Source organism: Prionailurus viverrinus, chromosome B3 (genome assembly GCF_022837055.1).
Source record: "Prionailurus viverrinus isolate Anna chromosome B3, UM_Priviv_1.0, whole genome shotgun sequence".
NCBI lineage: Eukaryota > Metazoa > Chordata > Mammalia > Carnivora > Felidae > Prionailurus > Prionailurus viverrinus.
In genome coordinates this window covers 21,486,274-21,513,138 of record NC_062566.1, presented here as the reverse complement: position 1 = coordinate 21,513,138, position 26,865 = coordinate 21,486,274, and the positions used below count along the sequence as shown (strand labels likewise).

The following is a 26,865-nucleotide window of genomic DNA, read 5'->3' as shown; positions in this document are numbered from 1 at the left end:
ATTATGTCAGAACTCTTAGATTGTTTTCACTGCCATGGGCCTCACATCAAAGGTGCCCCCAGCCCTGCCTATCAGCTCCCTAAATAGTGCTCAAGCTTACCCCTGCTGGCACCCTTCGTGTAGTCTCTTTACTCTTGTCCATTTCACTGCAGCCCAGCTCAGAATCATACCGCCTACAAGGTAAAAAGCCGGTCTCCCATCTCATAGGCCACACCCCCTTCATCTAAACCTACCCACTTCCCTAGACTCTCCCCAACCACACAGGATGCCCCCTGTGTGTGATTATGCTGCACATGAACCATCCTGGTGTTTATTACACATGGTTTTCCCTCCATCCCTAATAATTCCTATCATCAATTACATTTGTTGTAACATATTAGGTCTTTAACATGTCTTTCATTCACCTTATATTCCCTTCCAGTTAGCATTCCATTTTTTGCCCCTCTTCTACTCAAAACTCACTGAAGAGTTGTCTATACTAGAAATCTCTGCTGCCTTTCCTTCCTTCTCTTGTACCCACTCCAGTCTGGCTTTCACTGCCTACATCCCAAAGAAGCCTTTCTTCTGGATGCTACTGCACAATGCCCAATCCAACAATCAGCTCTCAGTCCTTATTTGACCACATCTCCCTTCTTACAACACTTCCTCCTCTTGGCCTCAGGATGCTGCCCTCTTTGTTCTTCCTATATTCACTGACCTCCTCCTCTCACTTGCCCCCACCCCCTTGCCTTCCTAAACTTACACAGGGCACAGTCCAGGGACCTTTTTTTGGTTTATATTCAATCCCTAAATGATCTCAACCAATCTAATGGCTTTATATATCTCCCATATATGAAAAACTTGAAGTTCATGTCTCTAGCCCCAATCTTTTTTGAACTCTTGACCTCTGTATCCAATGGCTGTCTGGCCACTTGGATATCTAACAGGGCTTAACATGTCCCTAACTGCACTGAAGATTTTCACTAGAACCTTTTTAACTACTGTCTTCTCCAGCTCAGCAACAGGCAATTGAATCTGTCATGTTTTCAGGTCAAATACCAGTGGGGGGAAGGGGGTCATCCTTGACTCCTTTCTTTCATGCCCATGTCAATCTACTAACAAACCCCACTGGCCAAAAATCATCCCTCCCCTGGGTCACTGCATTCGCCTCTTAACTGCCCTGACTGCTCCTTCCTTTACTAACCACCCCTGCCCCAGATTCTGTTCTATCCTCCACTCAGCAGCCAGAGCAAGTTTTAAAGTTTAAGTCACATTACTGTCACACCTCAATTGGATCATACTTCACTCCTACTTAAAACCAATCCCAGACCTTCTTTGACTTACAAAATAAGAGTCAACTGCTCTTCCTGGTGCTACCTAGCATGGCCTACAAATTCTTTCACCATATGACCCTTTCCCCCACTGCCCCACTGCCCCTCTGATTATGCCTCTTACCAGTCTTTCCTTTCAATATCCTGGCCTCCTTGCTGTGCCTACCATCCAAGCATGCTGATAACACTCGCTCCTCCTCTCACTTGTTCAGCCTTCTCCATGAACCGCACTGCTCACATCCTCACATCCCTCAGATGTTTGTTCAAGCATCTACCTTCAGTACACTCACTGTCTCCTACTCTAAATAATTCTTAATAGCAATCGTGACCCAACTGACATGTAAAAACCAGAATGCAACCTCCTTGAAGGCATGCTCTACTCTGCCCACCACAGGAACTCAGCACCTAGAACAGTGCCTGGAACATAGTGAGGACTCAATACACATTGATGCTACTAGCAGCAGGGCAATGTTCTCCACGATGCTCACATTGTAATCTCAGTTTGTGACTATGGATGTACTACATTATATGGCAAGAAGACTTTGCAGACGTGATTAAAGTTATTGACTTTGCTATGCTTAGGCCCTGGCCCAGCACCAAGCTTATCCTGTAGGTCTAGCAAACTTTGGGTGTCTCCTGGTCACAACATCCAGAAAGATAGCTAGCCTATACTTAGCAACCCCTCCCTACCTGGCCTTGTTTCAGCATTTAGCATACATTCAGCAACATATCCTTCACATCAGCCCTGTGACGTAGGATCCATTATTAACTCCACTTTGAGATTAGGAAACTGAGTTGCAGGCAGGTTTAGAAATTCCTCTGTAGCCACACAGTGAGCATGCAGCAACAGAGATCAGAGCAGCCTGACTGCTCTCTGTCAAAGTGATACCTAGTGCTATCTCTATAAACTTAACAGGGGTCCTAGAATAGGATCTAGTTTGATTATAGAGTGATGGCCCAATTTTTTTGTTTTGTTAAAATTGAAAATGATCTGGTCTTGGATTTCATTTATTTTTAGGTTTGCTTTTTGGTTTTGAAATAACTTGTTAAATAAATACAAATGAAATAGAGTTTTCAGTGAACTGCTAAAGCCTGTTTCCTAGCATATCTTACTTTTACTATCATATCCCTTCTCTATAATATTTTATTTCATAGGACATATTTTGTGTTTGATTTTATTTGAGCTGTGGCAGACACACTATCTTTAGAACAGTGTTATTTGAGTTCTAGATTAGGACATTCTTTTGTTCCAAATCTATAGATTTCCACCCTCATCCTTTCCCTTTTGATTGTACCTTAAATATTAGACATTCTGGAGAAGGTCCTGCAATGGAGAGCACTGGTCCAGGCCCTGAGGCCTGATATGGATCCTGATTCTGAAAATTAGACACATTTCCCTATGCTCTCCAGCCTGAACTCTTTTCACTTACAAAAGGAGTTTTTTTCATAGTAGAAAATTAAATAGTACATTTTCTGAAAATGCTTTCTAGAAATGAAGGAAATATAAACCCATACAAACAATAATTATTGTTGCTACCAACAGAGTTCTATGATAAGATTTCTTTTTACTTTTGATTCTAATATTTTGTTCTCAAATTTCACACAAATTAAAATATGCATGTTATGCAATCGCACCTTTGTAAAAATCCAAAAGCCCATATTCTCCTTCTCCCCTTGAACCAAGCCAGTGACTCATCTTGGAGCTGATCGCCAGACCGGGTCGGCTAGGTTGGTGCTGGCCGACTGTCCTCCTAAGCTTTGCTAAGCTCACTGCCTGTTGGCATGAGGAACATGCTAAAAGTTTCCTCTATAGAGCATGTAATTGGAAGTATTTTCTTTTGGTACCTTAAAAAATGTTGGGCATTACTCTGTAGCAAGGTCTTAATCACCTTAAGACCCTAATCACCTTAATCACCAAATTTTTGCTATATGCAAGATCTACCTTTCTGATCTCTGGCCTTCTCTGCACCCTGCACTTAAGATGTCCCATCACCTGTCAGTGTCCTAACTGCTTAGGCGGTGCTTCTGTGTGCTTTTTGATAATTATTACAGTGACCATTTGTCCTGGACCTCATGAACCTGCAGCCACAGTACAGGAAGAACTTGCCATCTGGGGATTCAAAAGAGAGAACTTGCCATTTAAAAAGACATTGTGAGTAGCTGAATGATTCAGAGATTGCACTTCCTGCTCAAGCTAAAAGAAAAGAACCATCCTTGAGAATGTGTATGAAAAAGCTCTCTTCATGAAACCAAAGGTACAGGTTAGCACATGCATGTAGTCAGATAAAGAATAACTTTATCTATTCATTTTCATAAGTTACTTCTACAAGAGTCTGCTTTTAATTGCTAATTATAAAACACTGTTTACCAAAGTACATTGGAATGGTAGCTCCCATGTAATAAAATTCTAATGCACTTTTTCTTTTCCAATAGATAAACCTCTAAAATATATTTAATACAAATAAATGAATGGAAACAGATTTTACTATTATTAAGTTGATAATACTCAATTTTATCTTATAATTATCATTTGTCAATTGATTCCGATAAAGTGATTTTTCAAATGATGATAAATTAATTCCAGTTTAAATTTAATATTATGCATTTTGATATTATATTGATTCAAATATTGTTTCTGTGCTAGTTTTTCTATACCCTGTACTTCTGATTACTGGTCTTATTAAAATAATTATAATGATTCAGTCTCCAAATGTGACATAGCATAAGGCTGACAGTTAAATAAGGCCTCTGTCCCATTATATGTTTGACTCATGCTCTGTTATGTAACTTAAAACTAATAAAAGAATTACAAAGGCTATTGAAAATGAGCTGCTGGTGACTCTAATCAAATCGAGAGAAGCAAAAGAAACAATACTCATATACTTTAAAAGCAATTTCACATTAATTATCATATAATTACCAAATATATTTTACTTATCAGATTTATAAATTTTCTGATTGCCAAATCCACATACTTGTCACAAACACTGAGTATAACCTTGTATATGCACAAAAGCTCACACTTGCCTCTTTCCTTTGGCTCACTGACCAGTCTTGTGTAACCCTCTTTACCCTCCACCAGTTGTCTGGTTTCTTTTATGTATTTGCAGGAGTCAGTATTTCTCTTGTCCTAAAATGTTCAAGTTAGGACCTTGCATGCTTCTTCTTTCATCTCTATTTGGAACCCAATCACACAAACTCTTTAGGGAGGAAAGACAGAACTTACCACTACTCTTTTTCCCCCCTAATCTCAAAACAAAAAACACTCTCTACCCCAATGCATAGAATAGCTTTCAGAATTACATTCCCTTCCTTTATAGATTTGTTTGACTCAGACCTACTAGCAAGCTCTGTTTGGCCAAGGACCACTAGGGTTAAATCACTGAGGAGTGCTAAGTAACAAATCCTAGCAGTTACTGCCTGGGTTAGCCCCGCTCCCCGACTTTCCCTTCTCTAACTATAAGACAGGGCTAATGATGCTTAGCTTATAAGGTTCCTCCTAGGATTTACCTAAAACAGATAACATAGCAATAGGTGCTCCATATTGTGATAGCTATTGTTTTGTCAAGATTTTAAGTCAAATGAGTGTTAAGAAACTTTTTTTTTTTGCAATTAACAAAATCATTCTTAAGTACATTTAAAGTAATAAGCAAGTGAGAGGAGCCTCGTATAATAAAGGAAATCAATAGAAACTTGTGCTCCCAGATGTTAAAATGTCTTTTGTGGCTGGTTGTTGAAAGCCACACCTTGCTAGCCAGATTTTTGAAACCCCCCTTCCCATTTTGCTAGACACCCTACTTCACTAAATGCAACTAAACCCACAGGATCACAAGTTAGAAGCAGTCTGGAAACCTGACGCAAAATTCCACTTACAGGAATATCTTCTAATAGAGATAGTTTCAAATACTTAAAATAGTTATACGCAAGTATGTTCACTATAGGACAATTTATAACAGCATTCTCGGAAAGAATATAAATATCCCAAATTAGGAAAATACTAGATGATGAAGCATTCATGCACTGTAATAATACTCATCTTTTTTTAAATCATAAATATTAAAGAGTCTGTAATAACAAAACGACATGAAAAAAAAAAGCACAGTACAAAACTGAAGGTGCGGTATGATCCCAACTATATAAAAATATCCATAGAAATAAGGGGAAGAAGACACCAAAATATAAAGGATGATAATTTCTGTGTGGGGGAATTAAGGATTTTTTTCATTGATATTCTGTGTCTCATGTATTTTTTGCAGTTAGCAGGCATTGTTTTAGGATGGACTATTGAGCATATGTCTTAAAAATTCAAAACTCCTCCAGCAGCTAATTCTCTAGGGAAGTTGAAGGGTCTTATACCACTTGTTCAATGTTAGCTTCCAGAAACTAACAATTATCTCTCTATTTTGAAGTTAACTTCAGAAAACCACCAAATTAAGTAAGAAATAAAGTATAGCTGTGTCTAATGGTTAGCCTCCATATGCACATTACTTCATATTTCAGGCTTGCATCCACCAGGAAGTGTAGAAACTTCATGAGTATGAAAAGCACGATAATACATTCAACCAAAATCTTAAAAAGAAAACATGTTTCCAATCCTAGCATATTCCTTACCTCTTAAATATTGCTAAATATATGCAGTATGTCAGTAAACATACTACCTAATGTATTAACTTGGAAATGTAAGCACTGTGTTATGATTTTACTTACGCAGCTTTCATTCAGGGGAACACCTGGAACAACATACTTTATAGGACTTAACAGATGGAAGAGACTTTGGAAAGGAAAATTTTCATTGAACAGATAAGGAAACTGAAGGCAGGGCAGGCGAGGTGTCCACTCAAGAGGAGCAGCAAGGCAAGAATAACAATGAATGCTCTGTTCCAAGGGAATACTCTGAACGGCTGAAAGGGCTACAACATAGGCATGTCCCGTGCTGAGGGACAGGCATGCCCCTCACTGACCTGGGTACCGGTCCCCATGTGGGGATGGTCACAAACCTCACTCCTCGGTAGAGACATGGAAATGTCAGAAGAGAAGAAAATGTCCAGAGGACAGAGAATGTCATGTACCTTAAGAGGGTCTTCCTTAATGGCCAGAGAGGTGTGGCCCAGAGGGGTCTCTGGGTAGCAGAGCCACTGTGTGCTTAAGATCCTTCTCTGATTTACATCAGTGCAGAATACACTGTGGAATTTTTGGAGCTTATTTTTACAGAACAAGTGCTTGGCAACTTTTGTCATTAAATTTAATTTATTAATTATGGTCCATCAACTTCAAGTTACAATCCTTTTGATTAGCTGGAACGGTTTTGGGGAGGAGAAAAGTGTGGAGGAATATCAGCACCTATACAAACATTTACCTGGAATGTTTGTTATTGCTAGTTTGATGGAAAAAAAATCATAGAATGCGTACCCTGATACTAAGGCTGAAATGAAAGAGCTTAAAGGAATCGATAATGCCCTATGTCCAGGTGTGTCTTGCAGACCTTCAGACATGCGTAGTTTCTAGTGTCTCCACTTGCATTCAGGTGGCTACAGTTCAAGGCCTTTGGATCAGGCCAGAACCGCTGCCAAGTCCTGTCAATTCCACATAGCGTGGCCTTGCCTTTAAAGGCAATCCCTTTGCATAATGGAACCAAGGAGGGCAATCAAAACATTGAACATTGTCTTGTCCAACAAGCAGTAACTCCTTTATGCCTGCGAGCTTATGAATCTTGTTTTAACCTAAGTAGAAGAAAACACAGCTGATTCTGAAACCACCTCTGCCTCCATTTCTGAAACATAATCTGCCTCTTTTCTCTGACTCACTTCAGAGACCCCAAACGTGGCACAGCCTTGCTCAAAATGACAGTGTGGTATAGGACAAGGACTCTATTTATTTACAATAAACTGAAGGGCAGGGGACTACAAAGACGGCAAGTGAGGGTTTGTTGATGTACTACTCAGCAAAGTGTCTTAAAGGCACTTGTGCACTGAAAACCCTAAAATAAAAGATAGATGGTAACTCACCCAAAGTGACTGGCTAAGTTCATGGAAATACAAAAGAGAAGGAGGTTTTTGATCATGATAAAGCTAGAAAACATTCCATTGTCCATTCCCAATGAGAATAATAGTTGAAGCAGATGAATTTGGAATAATGGTTCCTTTCTTCAACTTGATCTTGAAGCTGAAAGGTACACAACAGGGAAAAGCATATAATGTGAATTTTTTTGTGTCCATTCCTGAAATCATATCCTACTGCTAGTACGCACAATTTACAAAGAAAGGAACCTGGCTGTCCTTCCCCAGCACGGCTCCACAGCAGGTTGTTACCTATGTCCACTGGGCAGTAAGTTGGGACATGGAAAGGAGTTACAATATGTCTTAATTTCTTTCTACTTTTACTCAGAGTGCAGACTCATTCTCCTAATTTATTTTTTCCACGTTTTACTTTGTTTTACTTTTCAGCTTATTATCAAATGACCGATTAGTCCTATTATTAGAACAAATATCTGAAGTTATCTGATCAACTTATTTTGCATTTGTCAAATCCACAAGTGGAATCATTTTACCTTTCTGAATATTTGCCACGCGTTCAAAGCCAGCAAGCTACTCCTTGTTCTGCAATGTGCTGAGAGAAAGTATGTGGAAAGAGGGGAAAAAAGGCACATTTAAGAAACAAAGCTTCTATAGGATCACGATAATATAAGAACTGCTTTCAAAAGAGGGTTGCCACATTCTCAGCATTCTGTCCCCATAACTAAATAAGTTAATAATCCCTCCATTTGGGGAAGTCTCTCAGCTCTGTGCCGGGCCCTAATTAACGCATTTGAAGTCCAGGCAGGCACAGTCCCTGGGCTCTGCAACTAACCTTAGCAAAAGAACATATTTCTCAACATGCGCATAACGCAAATAGGTGCACATGATAGAGGAACACCGCGTGTTCACAAGGAACATTTTCCCAAGGAGACCCTAGGCAAACTCCGGAACTGGGAAACATACAACAGGTACTTCCACCTCAGAAGCGAAGGCCCTGGTGTCAAGAAGGGCAGGGTGCCATGCGGTGGTCTCCTGGGCGCGTGTCCTGAGCCTTGTCGCCAGACCCGGGCCGGAGTCGGGGCGGCGAGCACTCCGCGCTGCATGCGGGAAGCCCGGGCGGCGCCTCCTACTGCCCTCAGCCCTGATCCAGGACCCCCAAAGAGAGGCTCCGCTCCCACGGTCCCCTGACCGCGGCGGGATCTTGCGGGCGCAGGTGGGCTCAGGGGCAGCATTGCGGAGCCGCAGCCTGGCCACCCTGGCGCCGGCGGCCGGGCAGGGTCGGCCTCCCGCCCTGTCCGCAGCAGCGCGCCCCGCGCCTCAGTCTCGCCGACCCTTCCCGGCTCTTTGCTGGCCCTCGTACTCTCCCCTGCTCCAGACTCAGGTCTGAGCCTCCTCAGCGAGAAACGCGTGCTGCAGCGGCGGCTCTGAGACCCCCGGCCTCAAGAAGCCCGCGCGACCCACCCGCTACACCCCCGCGGGGTCCGCGCCCACCCCGCCAGCAGCTCCGGGACACCACGCGCCTCAGAGCCCCGAGGCTGGCGGGGCCCTCCAGGTGGGCAATTTCGCCCCTCCGGCTCCAGGGACGGCGGCGGGTGTCCCCACACCCCAAGTCCTACCGGCGGGCCCGCGGTAGCTGCGCCCTGGTGCCCCGTCCGGCAGAGCCGCACAGCTCAGGCCGCCCCTGCCCTCCCGCTCTGCCTTGCCCCCGCAGTCGCCGGGGGAAAGTTTGCGCTCCAGGCTGCCCCAGGTGCCCCGCCTGCTCTCCACCTCCCATCTCCAGCCTTGCAGTTCGAGGCTCGGGAGCCCGGAGGAGAGGGATGCGTGCCCAGCCGGGGCCGCCCTTCCTCTCACCCTCGACCGCATCTTCTTACCCCACTGCCGGGGAGGCAAGCCGTCGGCGAGGGTGCCGCCGCCGCCTCCGCCGCCTCCGCCTCCGCCTCCTCCGCCTCCTCCTCCTCCTCCTCTCCCCCGGCTGGCAGGCGCGGAAGGCCGGTGCGGCGTCACCGCCCCATGCTGCCAGCGCGAACTTGCCCAGTTCTCCTGGGCCGAGCGGATCAGCCGCCCCGCGCTCCCGCCGCCGCCCTGCGGCCCCGCTCTGCGCCGCGCCCGAGGCCGCGCGCTGCCCCGTTGCAGATCCCCCCGCGCCCCCAGTGCACTCTCGCGTTCGCTCTCACCTCTCCTGAGCGCCACATGTCGTCTCTGGGATTGAAGAACGTTCCTCTGCAGAGGCGCTCCGGTAGAGGCCGCCAGACTCTCACCAAATGCGCCCTCGGGCCGGCTCAACAGAGGGGGAAGGGTTCAGCGCCAGAGGCTTGGCCTGGTTTGGGATAGGCCATATTTCTGAAGTTTCTTGATGGCTTTCAGGAACATACTGGGTGCCTTGTGTAATAACCACTGGTTTCCCGTTTTTACAGAAGAACTGGGAAGGGAGTGTCAGCAAGGCTGTAGCCAGGGCCAGTGCTGGGAGTTATTCTTTTTAAGTCCAACGCTGAGCATCTCCCCAACCTGGTGTCCTTACTCAGTCTTCAACACACTCCTCCATGTCCTCATCTCCTATTCTCTTTAGAAATAAACTCGTTTATGAGGCTTTTTAAAAAATAATTTTATCTGCAATTCATTGCTACAGGAGGGAAAGCCAGAGCAAAACTGGATTAAATAAGAATTAAACCCTTACCTACTTGCAGTATACATTTGGCTTTTGTTTGTTTGTTTGTTTTTTCCTGAAGTGTTATTTCTTGACAAGAAGCCGCTTGTCAATGACAAGGGGCTCTGGGTCTGAAGACCTGAGAATAGGCCTGGGGTTGAGTGGAGGAAGCTCGCCAAGGAGCGCTCCTAGGACCCAGACATGGGTGCACTGCACCCATGCACACAAGGGCTTCAAACTGGGGTTTGTAGGAGTATGTCTGTCTCTGTCTCAGTGGTGCAGAGCAAAGAGGTGGCACTAATGACAACTGGAAGGAAATAAGGTCCCCTTCAAGCGACAAAACAAGATGGATGCAAAAGCAAGCACCTTCCTTAAATTTAAGATTGCAGCATCTTGTTTACCCAGGAGGTGGATGCCTCTTGACTATGAAAGCCTCCAGGAGAAAATGTTCAAGATTTAAAGTTAAACCACCAAGAACACGATGAGATTTATACTATTATCCTGTACCTTTTGTGACACTGCATTGTTTATAGTCACTTAACAGAATAATTGTGAGAAAAGGCAAATTTCTAACTCTGCTTCAGAAAGGATCTTTAACTTTTCAGTGTGTGAAGTCACTGTATTTTTCAGTTATGCCTAATACTCTGTATTCCAAATCTAAGCTACCTGCTGGTACTTTTACACATTTCAAAAATTCCAAGATTCTCCAAAAGTAAGTAATTGTAAATATATTTCTGAACAGGACATAAAAAGGTATGAATGTTGCAAATATACAAGAGGTGTTATTCTGAACATACATTTAGCCACAGTATTAAATCATTCTGATTCTAGTGGTTCTACATGAAATACAAATTACATAAAAGGCTTATTTGAAATTCTGGTTCTAAACTGGTTAACTTGAACACATACATTTCTTCATTTTCTAATTTTTCAAAAGAGATAACACTGATCAGTTTGTTGATGGCCAAAATCATTAAATTAACAATCAGAATCAACTTAATGTAATTCTCACCTATTAGGTGTTAGGATTCTAGGTTCAGAGATACCTGTGATAGCTGCTCTTCTCTCAGGATTAAACAGCGTAGGGTAAATGAAAGAGTTCAAAAAACTAGTGAATCCAAAAGTTTACAGATTATGAAACAAAGCCATTCAGAAATTTATGCAAAAAAAATTTGTGGATATGCCAGGAATTACTTTTGGATTAGTGAGAGTTACAGACATTAATTCTTCACAATAATACCTTATCAAGGTGTCACGGACAAATAATGAAATATAACTATAAGTGAATTTATGTTCTTTTGATGAATTATTTTAAAAATTTCCATATTTTGGGTAAGTTTTTTTAATCAGTTTTAATTTCAGTACATATTATTGAATATATGGACATTGTTAAGTAAAATCTAAACTTTAAAATTGTATTCAAGCATGGGGCTTAGATACTTACCGTCTCCCTGTGATAAAATGATAATGCAGTCTCTAAAATAAACTAAAATGTTTATTTTAATATACAATTCAGTGTTTGCCCTGAGGAATAATGATCTATCAACTGAATTCCCATTTATTCCATTAATATTTGCCCTTTTATTGAATGACATAAAGGAAAATAGTTACACTTCTGCAAAGCAGTAGAGGGCACCCCAGTTCCACATAACCTCAGGGTTAACCAGTCTCACTTTTAATTTAGTTTCCAGTGTGAGAGCCTAAAATAGCCGAACTTGGGGATGCTAGGCAATGGGTGGAGCATTTGCCCCAATAACATCCACTGTATGCCATCCAAAACAGAGATAGGGAAGGAAGGCTCTGTGTGAGTAGGTGTTGCAGAGATGGCTAAAACATGGGAAGCAATGTCACCATGAGGAAACAGAGCTTGACAAGAATTTGAGTAGAGGATGTCATAAGCCAAGAGCCCATTTAACAACATAAAGCATTTTTGTGGAACTGCATGTAATTTTGTATTTATTAAAAATGAGGGTAAAGAAAGCAAGAGGTAAGATGAGGCAGATACACAGAGGCCAGGTGAAAGAAGACAGGAAATGTGGAGCTAAGGAGTTAACTTCCTCCTGCCAACAAGAAAAAGCTACTGAATAGTTTTGTTGGTCCGAGGAAGGACATGATTGTAGAAGAGATTCACCCTGGGAATTGTATAGGGGAAAAAAAAAGTGTTGGGAGGAGACAAATCCAGGCCAGAAACAGGTAAGAATATCACAGTGCCAGCCCACAGTGGGAATTTAATAAATACTTCATTAATGGAACGATAAACTCATTGATTCTCAGGTATTCAAAGCAGAATTTTAAGTGCTTTGCCCAAATAGAAACAAGAGAGTCTTTTTTTTTTTTTTAATGTTTATTTATTTCTGAGAGACAGAACATGAGTAGGAGAGGGTCAGAGAGAGGGATGGAGACACAAAATCTGAAGCGGGCTCCAGGCTTCAAGCTGTCAGCACAGAGTCCAACGCGGGGCTCAAACTCACAAACTGGGAGATCCTGACCTTAGCTGAAGTTGGATGCTTAACCGACTCAGCCACCCAGGCACCCCAAGAGAGTTTTCACTGTTAAGGAAACAGAAAGGTCAAGTCTGACTAGAAGAAGGAAAATTCCTAGGAAAAGATGACAACTGATTTGGACTCAGAAAAAGAATTTTGACAGAAAACATCAGAAAAAGCAAAAGAAAGAGTAGGAAGAAGGGTAGAAGGTACAGGATGCTGTAAGTAATAAATGCTCCATTCACAGAAAGCATACTCTGTGTTTTCAATCCATCATGTAGTTATTTTATTTTCACTTTATTTAAGTTAGAGCTCACATATTAGCAATCTGAAGGCTACATGTATACTATGGCCATGTTTTAATTAGCCAGCATTGTTTTAAAATAAATTAGAGGAACACCTGTGTGGCTCAGTTAAGCATCTCTTCATTTCAGCTCGGGTCATGATCTCATGGTTCATGATATCAAGCCCTGCTTTGGGCTTTGCACTAACAGCTCACAGCCTGTTTGGGATTGTCTCTCTTCTCTCTCTCTGCCCCTCTCCCCACTCATGTGCATGATTGTGCGCTCTCTCTCTCTCTCTTTCTCTCTCGAAAATAAATAAACTTTAAAATATATTAGAGACAATTAAAAACCAGGCTTCACATGAATAAGTAAATAAGCAAATGAGTGAGTAACTACTTTAAATTTCTGGCTTTTCTTAAAAGAGAAAAAATAGAAAACAGATTTAGCAATAATAAGCATACATACCCATCCTCTCATCCTACCCCACTCTACTTGTGGGCATGGGCTCCTTAGAACATTTTTTTCTTTTTACACTTAGCCTGCCCCCTTCAATCTGCCCCCCTTACCTGGCAAATATAGGGGCACCTGGGTGGCTCAGTAGGTTAAACATCTGACTTGGGCTCAGGTCATGATCTTGCGGTCTGGTCCGTGAGTTCCAGCCCCACATGAGGTTCTGTGTTGACAGCTCAGAGACTGCAGCCAGCTTCGGATTCTGTGTCTCCCTCTCTCTGCTCCTCCCCTGCTTGTGCTGTGTCTCTGTCTCTCATAAATGAATAAATGTTAAAAAAAAATTATGTTACCTGACAAACAGAACCAATTGAGTTTTTTAAAAAGATTTACAATTTTTAATTCTGATTTCACTTTTCTCTCTCACTGGCTTGGTAGTTGTATCTATTTTATTTTGTTTTGTTCTAGTTGCTTTAGGGTTTATTTATTTATTTTTTTTAATTGCTTTTAACGTTTATTTATTTTTGAGACAGAGACAGAGCATAAGCAGGGGAGAGGCAGAGAGAGAGGGAGACACAGAATCTGAAACAGGTTCCAGGCTCCGAGCTGTCAGCACAGAGCCCAACGCGGGGCTCGGACTCACGGACCGTGAGATCATAACCTGAGCCGAAGTCGGATGCCCAACCGACAGAGCCACCCAGGCGCCCCAAGTTGCTTTAGGGTTTAAAATAGATACCTTTAAAGTAATGTATAGTCTACCTTTAAATTACATCATTTCATGCATAGATTATGAATCTTACAATATGCTTCTATTTTTTCTCTGTCCTATTTGCTGCTGTTGTCACACATGTTCTACGTAGGTTAATTGTTAGTCAATTGTCTTTTAACAATCATCTTTTGTTTAATACCAGTAAAATATAATATAAAATTTACACTTAAATCTATTTAAGTGTACAATTAAGTGACATTAAGTTCACTCACTGTGTTGTGCAACAAACACCACTATCCATCTTCAGAACTTTTTCATCATTCCCAGCTGAAACTCTGTAACTACTACATAACCCACCCTCAGCTCCTGTTAACTACTGCTCTACTTTCTGTCACTGAAGAATTTGACTATTCTAGGTACCTAATATCAGTGGAATCATATAATAATTCTTCCTTTGTGTCTTCCTCATTTTACTTGTCATAATTTTTTTTCAGGATTCATACATGTTATAGCACATATTTGTACTGCATTCCTTTTTAAGGCAGAATAACATTCCACAGTATGTATATGTCAAAATTTGTTTATCCATTCATGTGTATGTGGACATGTAGGTTGTTTCCACCTTTTAACTATTGTGAATCATGTTGCTATGAACATTGGTGTACCTATTCAAGCCTCTGCTTTCAATTCTTTTCTATGTATACCCAGAAGTACAGTTTTGGGATCATAGGGTAATACATATTTAATTTTTTGAGAAACTGGCATGCTGTTTTGAATAGTGGCTACAGTATTCTGCATTCCTAAGAGCAAGAGTTCCAATTTCTGCACATCCTCAACAACACCTGTTTTCCATTTTTGTTTTTTGTTTTATAAGTCTCTGTTATTTTGATTTGCATTTCCCTAATGATTAGTGATGTTGAGCACCACATAATGTGCTTATTGGCCATTTTTTATATCTTCTTTCAAGAAATGTCTACACAGATTTCCTCAGTTTTGAAATGGATTATTTCTTTTTTCATTTTTGTGTTATAGGAGGTTTTTTTTTATATATTCTGTATATTAATCTCTTACCAGATATATGATTTGAAAATATTTCTCCCATTATGTGTGTTGCTGTTCTATTCGATTGAGAGAGTCTTTTGATGCACAAAATTTTACATTTTAATGTTCACTTTGTCTATTTTTTGTTGCTGTTGCCTGTACTTTTGGTGTACATTGCAAGTAACCATTGTCAAACCAATTATCAAATTCAGTCATGAAGCTTTCCTCTATGTTATTTTCTTCAAGTTTAAGCTCTTACATGTACATCTTTGATGTATGTTGAGTTCATTTCGCATATGGTGTTAGGTAAAGGTTCAAGTTAATTCTTTTGCATATGAATGCACAGTTTTCTAAACACTATTTGTGGAAAATACTTTTTTTTCTGTCACTGAATGATCTTGGCATCTTTGGCAAGTCATTTGACCATATATGCAAGGATTTATTTCTAGGCTTTTTAGTCTGTCTTTATGCCTGTACCACACTATTTTGTTTACTGTGGTTCAGTGTGAGTCCTCCAACTTCATTCTTCTTTTTCAAGATTGTTTTAGGTATTCAGTGGTCCTTGAGATTCATGTGAATTTGGAAAATGTTTTTCTATTTCTGTAGAAAATAATGTCACTGGGATTTTGATAAGGATGGTGTTAAATTTGTGTATCCCTTTGAGTAGAATTTGCATCATAGCAATATTAGGTCTTCCAATCATTGAACAGGGAATATTTTGTCATTGATTTAACTCTTCTGTAATTTCTTTCAGCTACATTTTGTAGTTTTCATTGTACAAGTCTTTCACATCCTTGCTTAGGTTAATTCCTAAGTATTTTATTATTTATGCTACCTTTATACATAGAAAAAGTAATACAGTTGACTCTTGAGCAACACGGGGGTTAGGGAAGCTACCATTCCATGCAGTCAAAAAGTTATGTATAACTTAACTACTAATAGCCTACTGTTGACCAGAAGGCTTACTGATAGTCATTTAGCACATATTTTGTGTGATATATATGTATTCTATACTGTGTTCTTACAATAAAGTAAGCAAGAGCAAAGAAAATGTTATGATGAAAATCATAAAGAAAAGAATATACATTACCATTTTCATCCATTCTGTTGCAAAAAGCAAGATTTCATTCTTTTTTTAGGGATAAATAATATTCTGTTGTGTATATATAAACCACATTTTCTTTTTCCATTCATTTGTTGATGGACACTTAGTTTATTTCCATATCTTTGCTATTGTAAATAATGTTGTAATGCAATGCGGATGCAGCTCTCTTTTGGAGTTAGTCTTTTTGTTTTCTTCAGATAAATACCCACAAGTGTAATTGTTGGATCATATGGTAGTTCTATTTTTAGTTTTTTGAGGAACTCCATACTCTTTTCCATAGTGGCTGCACCAACTTACACTCCCATCAATAGTGCACAGGATTCCTTCCATATCCTCATCAACACTTGTTATCTCTTTTCTTTTTGGTAATAGCCATTCTAATAAGTGTGAGGTAATATCTCATTGTTTTGATTTGCATTTCTCTGGTGATTAGTGATGTCAAGAATCTTTTAATATACCTGTTGGTCTTCTGTATGTGTTCCTTGGGAAAATATCTGTTCAGATCATCTGCTTATTTTCTAATTGGACTATTTGGTTTTTTGCTATAGAGTTGTATGTGTTCTTCACATATTTTGGATTTATCCACTTATTGGATATATGATTTGCAAATATCTTCTCCCATTTATGAGGTTGCCTTTTCATTTTGTTGATGTTTCCTCTGCCATGAAGACACTTTTAATTTGATATAGTTCCACTTATTTATTTTTGCTTTTATTGCCTTTGTTTTTGTATAAACCCAAAAACTCATAAGCAAAACCAAGATTGATGTTAAGAAGTTTACTATCTACATCTATGTTTCTTCTAGGAATTTATGGTTTCAGATCTTACATTCAATTGTTTAATCCATTTTGAATTAATTTTTGGGTATGAAATAAGATAGTTTTCCAGTTCCATCCTTTTTTTTTTTTTTTTTTTGAGAGGGAGAGAGCACAAGTTTGGGAGAGGAGTGGGGAGAGAGAGAGAGAGAGAGAGAGAAAAGAGAGAGAGAATTTTTTATTTATTTATTTATTTTAACGTTTATTTATTTTTGGGACAGAGAGAGACAGAGCATGAACGGGGGAGGGGCAGAGAGAGAGGGAGACACAGAATCGGAAACAGGCTCCAGGCTCTGAGCCATCAGCCCAGAGCCTGACGCGGGGCTCAAACTCACGGACCGCGAGATCGTGACCTGGCTGAAGTCGGACGCTTAACCGACTGCGCCACCCAGGCGCCCGGAGAGAGAGAATTTCAAGCAGGTTCCACACTCAACACAGAGCCTGTTGTGGGGTTTAATCCCACAACTCTGGGATTGTGACCTGAAATGAAATCAAGAGTTGGACATTCAAACAACTGAGCCACCCAGTTACTCCTCCAATTTCATTCTTATGCATATTGCTGTCCAGTTTTTTTTCCAACACCATTTATTGAAGAAACTCTCCTTTCCCCACATGCTCTTGGATACTTTGCCATAACTTAGTTGACCATTGACACATGGTTGATTTCTGGGTTGTCTATTCTGTTCCATTGATCTATATGTCTATTTTTATGCCAATACCAGACTGTTTTGAATACATAGTTCTGTAATGTAGTTGAAATCAGGGTGTATGATACTTCTGGGTTTGTTCTTCTTTTTCAAGATTGCTTTGGATACTCAAAGTATTTTGTGTTCCCATACAAATTGTAGAATTTTTTTCTTTAGTTCTGCGAAAAATGCCATTGGAATTTTTATAGGGATTGCGTTGAATCTATACCCAAGATTACTTTGGGTAGGTTGGACATTTTAACAATATTAATTCTTCCAATTCATAAGCGTAGAACATCTTTTGATTTATTCGTGCCTTCAATTACCTTCATCAATGTTTTATAGTGTTCAATGTACATGTTTTTAATCTCCTTAGTTAAATTATATCTAGGTGTTTTATACTTTTTGATGTGATTTTATATGAGATTTAAAAATATTTCTCTTTCTGATAGCTCATTATTAGTGTATAGAAATGCAATTGATTTCTGTAGGTTGATTTTGTATCCTGTAACTGCTGAATTTATTAACTCTAACACTGTTTTTTGTAAAGTGTTCAAGGTTTTCTATATATAATATTATGTTATTTGCCATTAGTGACAGTTTTACTTCTTCTTTTCTAATTTGGATGCATTTTATTTATTTTTCTGCCCTACTTGCTGTGGCTAGGACTTCCAATACTATGTTGAATAAAATTGGGAAGAGTGGGCATCTGTGTCTTTTTCCTGATCATAGAGGAAAAGCTTTCAGCCTTTCATTGTTTTGTATTATGTTAGTTGTGGACTTGACACATATGACCTTTATTATGACGAAGAATATTCTCTTTATACTCACTCGGTTGGGAGTTTTTATCGTAAATGAATTTTGAATTCTGTCAAATGTTATTTCTGCATCTATTGAGATATGTATGGTTTTACTTCTCATTTTGTTAATGTGGTATATCATCTATATTGACATGCAGATTTTGAACCATTCTTGCAACCTGGAATAAATCTCAATTGATCATAGTGTATGGTCCTTTTAGTGTATTGTTAAATTTGGTTTTTTAATAGTTTGTTGAGCATTTTCACTGTATTAATCAGGGATATTGACCAGCAATTTTCCTTTTTTTGTGTCTTTGTCTGGTTTTGATAGCTGGGTAATGCTGGCCTCAAAAATAAGTTTGGATGTGCTCCCTCTTCTTTTATTTTTTGGAAAAGTTTAAGAACGATTGATATTAACTCTTCTTTGAATGTTTGGTAGAAATTAAGTGAAGTTGTTTGGTCCTGAGCTTCTATTATTAAGGAATTTTTAAATAAAAAATTTGAATTCAAATTGGATATTGTTCCAATATCCTTATTAGTAATGGGTCTGATCAGGTATTTTATTTCTTCATGATTCCTTCTTGGAAGGTTGTATGTTTCTTGGCATTTAACAGTTTCTTCTAGGTTTCCAATGTGTTTGTGTATAATTGTTCATAGTAGTCTCTTATATTCTTTGCATTTCTGTGGTATATGTTGTAAACTCTCTGCTTTCATTATGATTTTATTTATTTCAGCTCTCTCTCTCTCTCTCTCTGTGACTAAAGACTTTGTACCTAAAGTTTTGTTAATGTGGTTTATCTTCTTAAAGAACAAACTATGGTTCTATCGATCTTTTCTATTGTCTTTTTAGTCACTATTTCACTAATTTCTGGTCTTATCTTTCTTATTTCCGTTCTTTTACTAACTCGGGAATTCGTTTTTCTTTGTTGTTCTTTTTAGCTCCTCTGGATGTAAGGTTTGGTTTTCAACTTGAGATTTTTCTTGTTTCTAGAGGGAGACCTGTATTGCTATAAACTTCCCTCTTAGAAATGCTTTTGCTGTGTTCCAGAGGTTTTGGATCATTATGTTTTCATTTTCATTTGTTCCCATGTACTTTTTAATTTCTTCTTTGATTTCCTGTTGACCCATTCATTGTTTAGTTGCATGTTATTTAGCCTCCATTTATTTGTGTTCTTTCCAGATTTTTTTCTTATGGTTGATTTTAGTTTAATAACATTGTGGTCAGAAGAGATTCATGCCATGGCTTCCATCTTTCTGTATTTGTTGAGCCCTTATTTTGTGGCCTAACATGTGATCTATTCTGGAGAATGTTCCATGTGCACTTGAAAAGAAGTGTATTCTGCTGCTTTAGGATGGAATGTTCTGAATATATCTGTTAAATCCATCTGTTCCAGTGTGTCATTCAAAGCCTCTCTTTGTTGGTTTTCTGTTTGGATAATCTATCCATTGATGTAAGTGTGGTGTTAAAGTCCCCTACAATTATTTTATTACTATTTATTACTATTTATAACTATTTATTACTACTAGCTACTTTTTGTTTGTTATTATTTTATGTATTTGAATGCTTTATGTTGGTTGCATACATATTTACAATTATTATATCTTCTTGTTGGATTGTCACCTTTATTATTTATATAGTGTCCTTCTTTGTCTCTTGTTATACTCCTTGTTTTAATGTGTATTTTTCTGATGTAATTATTGCTATTCTGGCTTTTTGACATCAATTTTTTATGATAATTGTTGGTCCAATCCCTCCCTTTCAAACTTCAGGTGTTTTTAGGTTAAAATGAGTCTCTTGTAGGCAGCATATAGATGAGTCTTGTTCTTTTTTTAATCCATTCTTTCAATTTTTGTCTTTTGATTCTAGCACTTAGTACTTTTTAATTCAAAACAGTTATTGATAAATGTGTATTTAGTGTCATTTTATTCCCTGTTTTGTGGTTGTTTCTGAAGATTTTCTCTGATCCTTTCTTGTCTTTCTCTCTTTTGTGGTTTGCTGATTTTGTTTAGTTCTATATTTATATTTCTTTCTCCTTATTATTTACATGTTAATTAGTGTTTTTTTATATATGGTTACCATTAGGTTTGTATATAACCTTTTCTGCATATAGCAGTCTATATTAAGTTGAAGATTGTTTAAGTTTGAACGCATTCTTTTCGTTCTTGACCACATTACAGGTATATGGTGTCATATTTTACATTCTTTACTGAAATGTTTATTTTACTTCTTTTGTTTTTCCCAACTTTATACTATCACTTTTGATTTTTCCTTTCCACTGGAAGAGTCCTTTTTAATATTACTTACAGGGCTGGTTAAGTAGTCTGGGAAACTCTTTATCTCTCCTGTTCTGAATGACATCTTGCTGGATAGAATATTCCTGGCTGCAGATTCTTCCCATTCAGCACTTTGAATATATTATGCCATTCCCTTCTGGCTTGCAAAGTGTCTGTTGAAAATCTTCTGCCTACCTTTGGGGTTTTCCTTTGTTAAGTTACTCTCTTCTTTTGTCTTTTTGCTTTTAAGATTTTTTCTTTATCACTATATTTTGCCAATTTAATTAGAATTTGTCTTGGTGTATGTCTACTTATGTTGATTTTGGCTGGAGTTTTCTGTGCTTCCTGGATCTGGATATCTGCTTTCTTCTTCAGAGTAGGAATGTATTCAGCTATTATTTCTTCAAATAAGACTTTTGCTCCCTTCTCTCTCTCTTATTCTTCTGGGACTCCTATAATATGAATGCTGTTATGTTTGATGGAATTCCTGAGTTCCCTAGGTCTATTCTCATTTTTGTGTAATTCTTTGTTTTCTCTTTTCAGCAGATTTCTTTTCATTTTTCTGTCTTCTATGTCACTACTTTGTTCCTCTGCTTCTTCTATTCTGCTCTTCATGCCATCAAGCATATTTCTCATTTCATTTATTAAGCCTTTTATCTCCATTTATCTCTGCTATGTTATTCCTTATCTCTGTCCTAAGGGTCTTATTCATGTCTTCTATTCTTTTCTCAAGTCCAGTGAGTATCCTTGTGATCATTGCTTTAAATTCTAAATCAGCCATGTCACTTATATCTCTTTCACTTAGATCTCTGGCCATGGCTTTGTCCTGTTCTTTCATTTTAGATCAATTTCTCCATCTCCTCATTTTGTCTGCCTCTCTGTGTCTGTTTCTATGTGTTAAGATAGTCAACTGTGTCCTCTCTTTTTTTTTTTAAACGTTTATTTATTTTTGAGACAGAGAGAGACAGAGCATGAATGGGGGAGGGTCAGAGAGAGAGGGAGACACAGAATCCGAAACAGGCTCCAGGCTCTGAGCTGTCTGCACCGAGCCCAACGTGGGGCTCGAACTCACGGACTGCGAGATCATGACCTGAGCCGAAGTCGGACGCTCAACTGACTAAGCCACCCAGGCGCCCCTCCTCTCTCTTGAAAGTAGTGACTTTATGAAGAAAAGTTCCTGGAATGCCCTGCAGTGCACTGTCCCATTTTTACCAGAAACTAGAATTTCAGGAGAATATCCTATGTGTGTTGCTTATGCCCTGCTATTGTGTCTGAGTCATTTTTCCTTTCAGGTATCTGCACTGACAGTCTGCATGTTGTGGGTTGTGCTTGCTCTCTGTGGTGTTACTGGGACCCAGGCAGGTCGGCTCTGAAGGGGTATGCCCACAGGGGAACTTGGAAGTAGGGCAGCACTGTTAGCAAAATTTGCATTGGCACACTAGTCCTATTCTGGGTTCCCCCAAAGCACTGTGGCAGCTGGGAGCTGTGTGCTGAGGTGGCCAGGGGCATGAGGCTGGGTGTGGCTTGAGTGATGGCTGTGCGGGGCTGGGCTTAGAGTGGGATGGTGGCTGGGGTGCACAGCTGTGCATGGCATGCAGTGGCAACTTTCTACCCGGTGGCTGGTCATGGAGCACAACAATGGCTGGGGCATGTGGTTGGGCTCTATGATGCAACTGGGCAGGATGCATGTGAAACTTTAACACAATTTTCTCTGATCTCTGGGTTGAAGCTACAAGTGTCTGAGCAGACCTGCCTCCTGCAGGTGGCTCTGTACTTATGCTGGAAGGCAGGGGCTAAAAATGGCACCTACCAGCTCCCTCCTTTTCAAAGAAGTCCCCCAACATGTTCCAAAATCAGTATGAACAGATCTGTCTCCTGTTTGTCCCAGAATTATGCAAATTGTCATTTTTGTGTTCCTTTTCTGGGAAGGCTGTTGTCTCTGACCACCCCCCCCAGCTCACCCAGCACTAAATCAGCTGACTTTTAAAGCTCCAGGCTCCAACTCCCACTGTTTTTACCAAATTACAGAATTCAGCCCCTCTGGTTTTTAAACGAATGGGGATTATTATTCTTCTCCATGTAAGCTCCCTGGTGCAAGGGCCCATTTCTCTGCCCTCTCTGTGCGCACAGCTCCCTCCTTCTTGGGGGCAGACTCCTTTTGCCTTTCTGACCTCCTTAACCTTTCAGATGCAGCTTCTTCTTTATATTTAGTTGTGGAATTTGTTCTGCCAGTATTCAGATCACTCTCTGGTTTATTGACTTGTATGTAGAGGATATGTAGTTGTAAAACTGGGATGAGTTGAGCTCAGGGTCCTTCTACTCTCCATCTTTCCAAATTTTCTCAACTCTAAACCCATTTAGTGTAAATGACATACAAATGACTAAATGAGTTATAAAATATTTACCTTATGAATTAATATACATATTTCACTTAATGACTAGTTCTGTAAAATTTATACGGCTTCCTGCTACTTTAATAAACATTTAAATAAATTTTTAAAAACCTGTCAAGTGGTTGCTAGGGAAATTTGAAAATTCCCAAGGAATTCCCTTCTTTATTGTTATATTTTTCAAATTTAATTACAATATGTCTTGGCGTTGGTTTTGATAGGAGTTCTCTGTGCCTATTAGATCTGGATATTTGTTTCCTTCCCCAAATTAGGGAAATTTTCAGCTATGATTTCCTCAGATAAATTTTCTGCCCCCTTTCTTCTCTCTTCTTCTTCTGGGACTCCTATGATATGAACGTTTTTATGTTTGATGGAGTCACTGAGTTCTCTGTTTACTCTCATGATCCGTAATTCTTTCTCTCTTTTGTTCAGCTTCCTTATTTCCCATTATTTTATCTTCTATGTCACTTACTCATTCCTCTGTTTCTTCCATCCTTGTATTCATTATACCCAGTGTGTTTCAAATCTCAGTTATTGAATTTTTCATTTCTGACTATTTTTTAACTCTTTTATCTCTGAAGTAAGTGTCTCCCTGATATCGCTCATGTTTTTATCAAACCCAGTGACAAGCTTTAGGATGTTGCTTTGAAATCTCCATCAAACATATTGCTTATGTATGTTTTCATTACATCTCTGGCTGTGACCTTATCTTCTTTCATTTGGAATGAATCACTTGTCTTGGTATTTTGTCTAAGTCTCTGTCTTCTCTGTGTTAGAAAAGGCTGTTATGTTTTCTGCTTCTGAAAGTAATGGCTTTATGAAGAAGAAGTCATATAGTGTTCAGGGCCTGTAGCTTCAAGAAGTGTCTCTAGTAAGTGCAGTGTGTGTTCTGTTGCTGTGTTTTGGTCACTCTATCCTTTAGGCCAGTCATCTGCAGAGGTTCTCCTTACCTGCAGGTGGTAGTGTTTGGACCTTGGCCAGAGTGTGGTGAGTTTTAACTAGGTGTGTTCTGGTCTACTTGTTAAATAAAACCTTGTGCTGCTTTTACTAGAACTAAAGACTTGCTGAACTCTGTGGTTGGGATGCATGGTGTGGGCAGGGGTTTCTACTGGCCTTCTGGGGAAAGGGCCCACTGCACTGGGACTGAGGCACACTTGCCCAAGAATGGCAGTCCAGGCAAGAGTGCTGGGGGGCAGGACTGTCTAAGCAAATTAGGTAGCCAGTGTCAGCACTGTGCTATTTGCTGCAAGTAGGTGGCTCTGTATTTATACTGAGGGGTTGGGGAAGGTAATGGTGCCAGCCACTTCCTTTGTCCTGATAGAAGAGTCTCTGTACTTGCTGCTCTCAGGGAAGGACTCCTAGAAGAGTGAATAAGAGAGAGAGAGAATTTTAAGCCAACTTCATGTGCATCACAGCCCAATGCAGGACTCGAGCCTATAACCTTGGTATCATGACCAGAGCCAAAATCAAGAGTCAGATGCTCAACAGACTCAGCCACTCAGGTACCCTTAGCAGACCTTCTTTTGCCACAGCTTTAGAGTTGACAAAAATTTGAATCCTAGAGACATCAAGGATTAGGTTTAAATTGAAATCCTTGATGCAAGAGTTTATTTTTTAAACAAACTTGTAAGGTCTTTGATTACTTTTGGCTCTGAGAATGCATCTTTGTATAAATATTCCCTGTAATATTAAGAGAAAAAAGGATTTAATAGCCATAGCTTTTACAAATAAATAAAATACCAAATAAATATTTTCAAGTTAGAAGATGAAAAAGAATGACATAAATTAGCAAAATTTCTTTGTCTGATTTGTCTTACAGCAAAAGAAAAGCATTTGAATGCTTTTAAATACAATGAGAGGTGAATTGAAAACAAAACCTAAAAGGCAAATAACTTGTTATTTTTCAACAAAAAAATAAAAAGAAAATTCGTTGCTGTTTATTCTGTACAAAAGCTACATGCTGAAAATGGCTCTTTTCTGCCCTTTCAGGTATTATACTTCTTTGAAAATTAAATTATTTATTGAATTATTATTGAACAATGGCTAGGTAGAAGTCACGCACTCTTCAAAGAGTGCTTGCTTGCATGGTCTCAGATTATACAACTGGCATGGTCAGAAGGATTCATATCTCAGCCATGAGTCTTTACAGTTTTAATACCATGTGTCTTCTCAAATTCTCTGTTTTCTGGGGGCAAGGAAGGAATAGCAACAACAAAGTCATGCAGGAGGATGGGGCGCCTGGGTGGCTCAGTCAGTTAAGCCTCCGACTGCAGCTCAGGTCACGATCTCACGGTCCCTGAGTTCAAGCCCTGCATTGGGCTCTGGGCTGATGGCTCAGAGCATGGAGCCTGCTTCCGATTCCCTCTCTCTCTGCCCCTCCCCCGTTCATTCTCTGTCTCTCTCTGTCTCAAAAATAAATAAATGTTAAACAAAAACAAACAAAAAAAAAACAACAAAGTCATGCAGGAGAAGGCAGTAGAGAGCAGAAGTCTTTCCTACAATATGACATCAGAAAACATTTGCTGTGACATAGCACTGTTCTGGTGTTGCTCAGCTCTCTAAGATTGATGTTTCCCCATCTACAAAAAAGTTCAGATCTTTGCTTCTCAGGAGTAGTTCTGTACCTTATTTTTTACTCTAGTTTCATTTTTTTGTGTTTTTTTTTCTTTTCAAAGTGACTTTTTTTGTTAAGATATACTTTACAGGGTGCCTGAGTGGCTCAGTCAGTTAAGTGTCCAACTTTGGCTCAGGTCATGATCTCATAGTTCATGGGTTTGAGCCCTGCGTCAGGCTCTGTGCTAACAGCTCAGAGTCTGAAACCTGCTTTGGATTCTGTATCTCTCTCTCTCTTGCTGCCCCTCCCCCACTCACTCTCTGTCTCTATCTCTCTCAAAAATAAACAAACATTAAAAAAAGATATAAGTATTTTAATAAAGTTCCATTTTGGAAAAAAATTATTTTAGTTTGACTCATAGCCTTATTTTTATGTTTAAAATTGTGTTGATCAAAGGTTGTACAGAGTAATCTTAACCCAATTAAAATAAAAATTTCCACAAAGGTTTCAAAAAGTAAGCAAACTATTTCACAATTCCAAAACATATATTTTTTTCCTGGTTAAAGAGATAAATTGTCAGCTTTCTAAATTATCTTATAAAAAAGTAATATGGAAGCACCTAATAACTTGTCTCAATGCCAAATTAAAGCAAATAAGATAAGGTATTTGGAAGTCTCTGAGAAATATGGCACACACATGGAAAGCACTCAGCAACTGGCATCTATAATTGTTACCATATTAATTATTAAAAAAATCATGAGCCATGTTCATACACACACACACACACACACACACCCCTAAATAAGAGGTTATATATAGCAGAATTGTCTAACAAAGAGCTGGAACAGATAATCAAAAGAGAAAATAACATGAGGTAGAGTACTTATAGTGCAGTATCAACAGCAAAGCTAAAGGAGATAAAGAAGTATTGAAAAATAACAAAGTTAATATATGTTAAGAGATCAGCCTACAATCAACCCAATCCCATGGAGATCAGCCTGGAAAAGAGTAAATGTACCTATTATGACTAGACCTTGATAACTCAAGATAATATTTAATGGTTAAATTTATTCTAAGAATTCAAGCTGGGTTTAACATTTATAAATCAATAAGTGTAATTCACTTCAAAATGGAGAAAGTAAAAATATATGTATATTATCTAAATGAATAGAGAAAACAGAAAAGGTAATTTACTTAATTTGAAAGTAATCCTTTTTAAAAATAGTAGAAAACTTCATATTTAGATTAAATAGTTTCTTTAAACTGAAGGGTAATAAAAGAATTCTCATTGTTCTCACTTCTGTTTAAC

General features: G+C 39.2%; 1 protein-coding gene across 2 annotated transcripts in view; it reads right to left on the bottom strand.

The window, feature by feature from the left end:
- Positions 1 to 7,401, bottom strand: part of GABRA5 (gamma-aminobutyric acid type A receptor subunit alpha5) — a 79,507-nt gene extending 72,106 nt beyond the window's left edge. For both annotated transcript variants that reach the window (XM_047864613.1, XM_047864614.1), the window contains exon 1: positions 7,316 to 7,401. In XM_047864613.1, coding sequence (XP_047720569.1) covers positions 7,316 to 7,401 — 86 coding nt within the window. The remainder of the gene's footprint in view (positions 1 to 7,315) is intronic.
- Positions 7,402 to 26,865: the final 19,464 nt, after the last annotated feature.